Raw genomic sequence first — 9,571 nt, 5'->3', positions numbered from 1 at the left:
TGGAAAAATAAACAAAAATTTTATTATATAAGAAAACCCAGTCTTCGAAATGTGACGAACGCATGTTGAGGAAATAAAGAACGCGTTGTAGAATTGACAGAAATGTCTCTATTATCGTAAATACGTTAAAATTTTCCCCACAATGGAACCTAAAATAAAATGCTGTGGATACAGTATACCATGTTGACAATTCAATTAAATATCAACTGGCAAGTGGGATGCTATGAATACAAGTGCTCCGATTTCCCCAAAAGCTGGGCCTACATATCCTCAACGGGCTCATAGATGATATAGCTGATGTGGCCCTCTTTCTCATCTGGGGCAATACGCTCCAGCGTGGCGACCAGCAGTTCGTTGACATTAAGCTCACGGAGCAGATCCATCATCATGACATAGGAGATGCGCAGCATGGGTGTGCCCTCCCTGCGCCACTTTTCGATCATCTCGTGATTGGCAGCCAGCTCCTCGTCACTGCTGAATATATGATAGTTAATCCGGCAACCCCTATAGCCGCGAACCTTCACCTCGTGCACGGGCTTGGTTTCAGCCCTCCGCTGGCGTTTAGCCTTCGGCTCACCTTCATCATCATCGCTAGTTTCGACGGCGTCCAGGTCGCTGTCGCTGGTGCAGTCGCTGCTGCTTTCGCTGCTGCTGTCACTGTCCTCGTTGGTGTCGTCATCGGTATATTTCAAGCTGCTGCTGACATTGAGATCCTCAATTAGCGAAAGCTTGGAGCGCAACAGATGTAGTTGACTGGTGTCCACAAGGAGCAACATGTAGTGCAGTTGTCCGTCCGGTCGCACTGTCTTTAAAAAAAGCCTGGTTTTCTCCTCACTGATGGGCACTGCATCTTGCAAAAGGTGCAGCATTAGCTGAGAGGCGGTTAGCTGGCCAAAGAGCTGTTCCAGGCGTCCCTCTGGCAGTTGAACTTCACTCTGACCCCGCGGCGCCACCCATAGTGTATCTACATAAAGCTGTGTGGCCACTTTCTCGCCTAGCGACTCGCCCACCAACTGCAAACAGCGACCGCAATGAATGTGCTGTCCACACTGAATGACGCGTTTCCCCAGAATCTTCGGACTTATCACAATATAGTTGAGAGCATAGAGTAATTCGCCCTCAGCTAGAGATGTGGGCTTTTTGTCGCTGGGACAGAAGTACTTTATTGGCTCCATGGTGTAGACAGGCATCGGACGGATGCAGTCGTACCGGCGCACGGGCACCAATTCGTTGTAGCAATTGCTGCAGTGTAGACCACAAGCCATGGATTCGTTTAGGAGCAGATGCAGGTCCTCAATGGAAACGTCAACGGTTTGCTGGTCCAGTGCCGCATCGTTAATATGGACTAAACTGAGCTTCAGGGCTGTTGCATTGTTCGTCTCCTTGTCAACAGTTATGCCCGCCTCTGGGTTTGTGTTGATCTCAAAGAACTTCCCCAGAGGCGTGAACTGCTCAAAGTCGCGCTCGATCCAGCGAATGCCATTCGCGCTCACATCAATGCGTCTAGTCTGTTGCCTAGCCTTATCCTCGTCCGGTGAATTAAGCATCAGCACATTTATCCACTTACTGGTGCGCATCAGCGATATGACAATCAGTTCCAGTGGCATGATAATATCACAATGAGATTGCCAAATGTTCTGTCAGGTAATACACTTCTAACACTGAGTTTGACAGCTGGATTTACCAAAAGGCTGCTGGGATTGTTAGTTGTCTTGCAATCAGTTCAAGTTGGTCACTAGGTCACGTAAGAACTTGTACAACGAAAGATGTGGCTTATTTTATATTCAATTTAATATTAAAGTAGCATAGAACGCTAAACAATATTAAACACTTTTCATAAGCTAACTGTCAGCAAGTGATAAAGAATTGAAACAAAGATCTGATTTTAACATTCTGCAAAGGTTCCTTAGTGATATATTCAAAAAATACTTTAAATACATGACGCTTTTAGTAAGGATTCGATTTACGTTGTAAAGTCTGTAAAAATCGAAGTGATATATGCAATGCTACATCAGTTATTTAAAATACATTTAAATTACATATTTAAAAAAGAATATATTTTTTCTGTGACTTTTAGTTTATATTTATATTAAATTTGTAAAGTGTATAAGGCTAAAGGACTCATTAATAAAAAAAAATATATATGTACGCATGCATGATTTGCTGCAAATATTAAGAGCTAGAACATTTGTTGAAGAGTACGCAATAATCGGCCATGTCCCAGCTTGTAGGCGATCTGCAGTGATGAATCCCACGAAGCGCTTTTTACCGTCATATAGAAGCACACACGGAAACGAAATAAATCGAGAGTGAAATGAATGGTCTCAAAAGGATGAATGGCCAGTTTGAAGGCAAGGAAAAAACAAGAAAACAATAACAACAACAACAACATCAGCAAGCTGGCAAGTTACGAAAAGCAAAAATATTGAAACGAAAAATACAACTGACAAAATTTTACTTCGTTTTATTTGCAAAGCGGAGCACTCCATAAATTTTCGGGCGCTCAATATTGTTTCAGATCATAAATCATGGTTGCATTTGCGTACGGACGTACATTTCAAACACGCATACACACACACAATCAGACACACACACACGCGCACAAACACTTGAACATACAGCTGCATTCGTATGGGAGAGGGTCTGGGCTGTGGAAACTCGGGGACTCAGTCTGTATTTGCAATGGCACAGACACCGACAAAATGTACCTTGTATCTGACATTGGGCTGCAGATGCACTGCAAAAAAAAAAAAAATAAAATAAACGGCAAAAGGCCAACAGCAACAACTACAACAATAGCAACATGCACTCATAGTGCATTTGTATAAAGTCAATGCCGCTGCACTTGTGCCCCGGCACATTCGTATTCGCATCCGCATCCCATCGAGCGCCACGAGCCGCACCCCTCTTATCCACTGAAAAAGCGCATCCACTCGGCTTTGCGTTGGCGGGCTAATAGCATGCAAATGCAAAATGAAGGCAGCTCACCATCAAGGGGGTTGATATGGGTAGGGTCACGGGAGGGGGGCATTCAGGCTGAAGAGGTCTGCAAATTCACATTAACGCAAATTCCGTAAGTGAAGTATGTTGCATTTGCTGTACGTAAATTTTAAAAAGCGCGGCACAATAACAAAACATTTACTCAGCGCTTCTCGCTTATTTACAGTTAGAAATACAGAACAATGTACAGATACATAAACATATATAGATACAGATACAGATACAGATACAGATACAGATACAGATACAGATACAGATACAGATACAGATACAGATACAGATACAGATACAGATACAGATACAGATACAGATACAGATACAGATACAGATACAGATACAGATACAGATACAGATACAGATACAGATACAGATACAGATACAGATACAGATACAGATACAGATACAGATACAGATACAGATACAGATACAGATACAGATACAGATACAGATACAGATACAGATACAGATACAGATACAGATACAGATACAGATACAGATACAGATACAGATACAGATACAGATACAGATACAGATACAGATACAGATACAGATACAGATACAGATACAGATACAGATACAGATACAGATACAGATACAGATACAGATACAGATACAGATACAGATACAGATACAGATACAGATACAGATACAGATACAGATACAGATACAGATACAGATACAGATACAGATACAGATACAGATACAGATACAGATACAGATACAGATACAGATACAGATACAGATACAGATACAGATACAGATACAGATACAGATACAGATACAGATACAGATACAGATACAGATACAGATACAGATACAGATACAGATACAGATACAGATACAGATACAGATACAGATACAAAGATACAGATACAGATACAGATACAGATACAGATACAGATACAGATACAGATACAGATACAGATACAGATACAGATACAGATACAGATACAGATACAGATACAGATACAGATACAGATACAGATACAGATACAGATACAGATACAGATACAGATACAGATACAGATACAGATACAGATACAGATACAAATACAGATACAGATACAGATACACGATTTGGAGCTGGAGTCATTAAAGGAGTCAAGAGTGCAGCTGTCTAGACGCAGCTAAAGTTAGCATCTGTATAGGCATTCGAATTTGCACTCGCACTCACATATTTGAAATACATAAATCTTGCGGATGAGCGTGCGTAGCAGCCGGCGGGTTACTGGCTTCTCAAGTGGGCGTCACGAAGTAGGGTCAGGCGTCGACTTTATTGGCGATTGGGTGTCAGCAGGCGTAGCAGCAACAGCTGTGGGAAAAAATATTTGTAATTTTTGGCTACTGAATAAAACTGGTCTTATTTTATGAACCGAACTGAATTGGAACACCAGATTCCATGCAGGACCTTAAGAGTTGTATGATTCGTTACACTGAAAAAATTTAACTGTAGATATATATAGCCGGAAATCTTAGCAGATGCTAAGCAAAGCATTAGCATCATATTTGATACCAGTAGATGAACCGATCTAGCCAAATCTGTCGATATGCCTCTCTGTCCGAAGTACAAGGTAAACAAGTAAGAGTCTCTAGTCGGGAGCTCCTGATTAGGGGATAACCAGAATCCTCTTCTTCGACCACATAAAGTATATATATTCTTGATCACATCAATAGCCGAGTCGAACAAGCCTTTTCGTCTGTCTGTCCGTCCGTCCGTCCATCCGTCCGTCCGTATGTATGAACGCAAGGATCTCAGAACCTATAAGAGTAGAGACTTGAAATTTTAGATGTAGATGCTCCTAGTTCCCGCGCAGATCGAGTTTGTTTCCGATAATCGATAACTTACTCCGTTTCCAAGCACTCGATAATCGATATAGATATCCTGTTTTTTTTGACAATTTTGGTAAATAATAAAAGGTAGAGTCACCAAATTTAACATATAGCTTCTAAAATAGAATATAGCTTCTAAAATGCATTTGATGTTGGAAGAATAGGGTTCAGGGTATCCCCTAGTCGGGAGCTCCCGACTAGAACCTCTTACTTGTTGTTTATCATTATTTCAGACACATTTCCCAGCATCTGTGTTTAAATTTATTTGAGAGGTCTTTCACACTTTTCAGAAGATCAAACAAAGCATGGACCAAAGATCAATATGAAAATTCCGTTGAGACGTGTTTCACCCAACTCATCTGGGTGGAAAGTAAAGGTTGTGTGAGAAAAGTTAAATGATTCCTCCGATCAAAGAATTCGTATATTAGCTATTTTTATATTTCCATCGCTACTTTACGCTACTTTTTAGAAACCCATCCGATCGGAGCCAGAATGGATATGAAACCTTGATTATATATTTCAATCCTTAATTGAAAGGATTTCAATCATTTTCCATTATCTTTGCAAAATGTAACTTGGACCATGGAGTATATATGATAAAGACACATATTATATATGTATACGTTATCTCCAGTATAACTTATAATCAATTAGATTATTATTATTTTAATTTATTGTTCGAAATATTTTATATGTTTTCAAATGCGTAATTATAATTTTTATTATTTCTAAAGTCAACTTAATTTATCATTTTTAATAAATTTATTATATATTACCTTCTATCCACTATCAATTTAATAACCCACTGTAATAACCCAAAATAATCAATCTTTGAATTTGTTTGCCAAACCTCGGAGCCCATCCGATGTGGGATCGCCCAAAGCAATCCTTTACCTTTAACTGACTACAGATGGCGCTTTAACACGATGGCAATCCATCTGCGGTACTCATAAAAGATTTCGCTAAATTGATACTGTCGATGGAGTAATTAAACTGCAATTTTTATGAGACATGTCGGACAGAGGCTGCTGCTATCACAGATCGAATAAATTATATTCGCCGGCTATTGGAGGACACACTCTTTCTCTATCTCTATCTCTCTCTCTCTCTCTCACTCTCTCTCTCTCTCTCTTATTCCCTGCTTGCGCTCAGACGCACATACACACACACACATGCAGGGCGAGAGTCTGTCTCCTGGTAGCTGTGCATTGTTGCGGGCCGTATACGGTTGCTCGTTCGCTTCCACGGTAAATTTTCCGACGCAATTTTGCCACAATCCGGCTCTGGGTTCCGGGGGAGGTTGTAGCTCTGACTCCCGCATAGAACTGCAGTTTGTTTTTGGCACGCAAATAAATTTGGGTCCAATACTGTGCAAAGTTTTGAGCCCGTGTGATTGCATTTTAATTTCCCGCCTTTGCTTTTATATTGAATTCGCCCGTACACTTGGCCCGACTGTCGGGTTCGACCTACGTGATTGTCAACTAATGACTGTCGCCTCCGTTTTGGATGTTCCTCGATTCCCCTTGGCAAATCAACCAGTCGACTTGAGTTGAAAGTATGTCTGGCACACATTCAAATGATTTCAATGTAAATGGCAAACAGCACAAAATTGCAATAAAATAAAAAAAAATTCGTGCGGCATGAAGTTGTTAATTTTTATGACGTCATTACTCGCCTCGTAAAATCCGCTCAACAGTTGGTCGCCAGCTCCGGAGAGCAACAGGCGCTGAATGAAGCTTCAGTTTTATGAACATGTTGGGGCAGGAACTGGAACTGTAAATCGGACTGCTACTGGTACTGGGATTGGGTTTGGAAATCTCGGCAAGTCAACTTGAAAGTTGTGAGCTTTATTTGCAACCGGAATTTTTATTGTTATTGCTCCGTTTATGACTTTTACGAGATTCGCTTTTCAGCTCACTTCTAATTTGTTGCCCATTGTTTTCGTTGCTCTCTGCTACCTCACTTCTCACGATGGGCACATAAAACAAATGCGTCCTTGCATTGGTGACATTTCCACACTTGACAAGAAAGGTTACAGCCAAAAAGTGGTTGTGAACTTTTGTCATATTGAAGAGGTGTGAAAATACTTAGGCTTGACATTGTTCGATTGTTATTATTGAGAAGAATCACCTTGGTAGGAATAACCCTAGACCTATTGTAAAACAACTTTTGAGTACAGATTTAAAATTCATCAGATTGATATCTTCTTTCTATTATGATATCGAAGCATGTGCTAAGAAATTTTGCCCAGACTTAACGACTTTAGTTTTATGTTATATAATTGATAGGGATTTATATAGTGTTTAATACGCAAATCAAGGAGCAAAATAAATGCCCCAAAACGGAAGCGCATGCGCTCAATTATAATGTTAATCATGACCGGACCGCAATCCAGCTAAACAAAAATATGTTGTCAAGAAATATTTTGTAAATCTTACATTAAAACCAAGAGATTTTATCAAGTCATATTTCACACAATTTTATAAGTACCCATAAATGTATTTTATTTATTTACAACATGAAAAACAAATGTTAAAATGTATTGAAAGTTTAAAACTTAATAACAGGCTTGATTTTTATTCAACTCACGAGCGCCTATTAATATGTATAGGTATTATATGGCTCACATATATGGCTTAACTCTGTCAAAATATTGAATTTCCGGTAATTTAAGGCCCTCTTCTTCGATGATTGTAAAAGAGTTGAAATTAAGGTAGTGCTGTCATTCAATCTTCCGTTCCCGTCGTGGTAGAACATTTATGCGCCATGTTCTACTTATATTTTTATGGCTGCTCCTTGCAACTCAAAACCACAAATACACACACCCTCGACTAGAATGGCTTCCGTAGACTCTGGCATTCACCTCGGCACATACTCGGAAACTGAACGGGGAGCATATTTTAAACATGGATTCTTAATTAGTAGCAAATGTATCCCATTTGTTTTTTTACACGTTGCCGACGCGATTCACGTACACATGTACACACTGAGGTATAGCCGAACTACGGTCTATGCGCTAGTTAACACCCCCTGGATACCAGGCCCACCCACTTTCTGCACGGGCACCAAATTAGTCGAGAGCCCGAAGCTGAGCTGCTCCTTTTCGACTCGAGCGCCTGTCTCCGTTCGCTGTTGTTGCCTCTGTCGTCGTCGTCAGTGCGTCTCATAATGCGCGCTAATTAATCCTGCAAGGATCGGATTTTCCCTACGTAATTATATTTACAGCCGCCATGCGAGCTAAGCAGCAACAAGCACAACAGCAACGGCTGGAGCACAGGATACTCGTCCTAGGCAGAGCTTAACAATCGCCGACTGAGGTGTTGAGGGGGAATGTGGGGATTTTATGATGTACAGCAGCGTTTTGTACTTGGTAGGTTGTTGAAGGGTGGATGGGTTGCCACCCCTCATGGCAACAGCCTGGCAGCACCGGTTGCTGTCATGACTCTGAAACATGCGAGCTGGTGGCGCTTCGTGAAAGCGCGAAAAGGATACACAAGAATATTAAATTAATTTTTAAGTGCGTGCAGAAGACGCAGGCAGCACTGGCAAAAGAAGACGCAAAGACGAACAAAACAGCAAAAAATTAATGCGCTTTTCTTGCTTGCGTCTATTGTTTGGTGGCAGAAAAAGTTTAAGCATAATTCAGTACTCGATTACAGGGTGATTCAATTTAACAACATACAAATTAAGTGAATACAAACATATAAAGGAATGTATAATTTTACGAGCCGTATGCTTAAAAGGATAATTACTAATATAACTAATATAATAATATAATACACGAATCATTTCTAGGTATCTTAGATATAAGCTTTTACTCTCCTTTTCACGAATTTTTATTTAAAGCTTAATCTTCCGGTGGATTAAATATGAGCCTAATATTTTCTGCTTATATTGATCACTTAATCTAACTAATAGATTTCATGTGCTTTTTATATTGTCACTGTATTATACTATGAACTAAATTATTCTAAATTGGTAGCTTTCAACCTATTGCACAACTCTTTCCTATAAAAGTTTGTGTGCTTAAAGTTTAAGTTTTTCTTTACACCTCATGCTAGATTTGGCTTATCAAGCCCATCTTTACATAATAACCCTGTATATTATGAAGTTTTTGTCTCGCAGATTGTTGCCATGATTTTTATTTCTTTTAGTCGCGAATATAAATAATGAGTACATTTTGTTTATTTAAGTTTGTTTTTTTCTCTTTTTGCTACTGCTGCTGTTGGTGTTGCTGCTGCTTTATTGCTTTCCACGCGGGTGGCTAACTGGCAACTGCCAACTGGCAGACTTGAGTTTCGTGCTGTTCGTGATGTTGTTCCTTGGCAGATCCGCCGATACGTTAGCAAATTAATTTCAGCAGTTTGGTGAGCTCCCTATTCGCTGAATTAGTTGCCGTTTTCATTGCAAAGCTTTGAGTGTGGTGGGCAACAGCAAAATGAATGCTTTCTTCTCTTGTCTAGATATCAGCGTGCGATGATTAAGTCTGCGACTACCCGACTTTCGGACTATGCCGAGTAGCCGCCCCGAATCCAAGTATCCGAGTATACAATGCAAATTTAAGTGATTACTTTTTGCTGGGCAGAAGATTCAAAGTCCTGGCGTAAAGTTGTGCTCGTAAATTTATTAAGCAAAAACTTGGAAAACTTTCGACGAACAGCGCATACGCAAGTTTTGTAATTGTATTCATTCAATGAAGTCGACTCGACTCGCCTAGACTCGGTAAGCCACTATTTTATAC

The 9,571-nt window shown here is 40.1% G+C and overlaps 1 protein-coding gene across 1 annotated transcript; it reads right to left on the bottom strand.

Moving 5' to 3' along the window:
* On the bottom strand, nt 1–1,826 carry LOC6631131 (uncharacterized). The gene has a single exon (XM_002053471.4). The coding sequence runs from the start codon at nt 1,605–1,607 to the stop codon at nt 261–263; it is 1,347 nt and encodes a 448-aa protein (XP_002053507.1). The 5' UTR covers nt 1,608–1,826; the 3' UTR covers nt 1–260.
* Between the last annotated feature and the right edge of the window lie 7,745 nt (nt 1,827–9,571).

This window comes from Drosophila virilis, chromosome 2 (genome assembly GCF_030788295.1).
Source record: "Drosophila virilis strain 15010-1051.87 chromosome 2, Dvir_AGI_RSII-ME, whole genome shotgun sequence".
NCBI lineage: Eukaryota > Metazoa > Arthropoda > Insecta > Diptera > Drosophilidae > Drosophila > Drosophila virilis.
The sequence above is the reverse complement of the archived record's forward strand: the minus strand, read 5'-3'. Positions and strand labels throughout refer to the sequence as shown.

Bases quoted from the DNA above. Each gene is read 5' to 3' on its own strand.
- LOC6631131 (XM_002053471.4), bottom strand. From the start codon at position 1,607: ATGCCACTGGAACTGATTGTCATATCGCTGATGCGCACCAGTAAGTGG.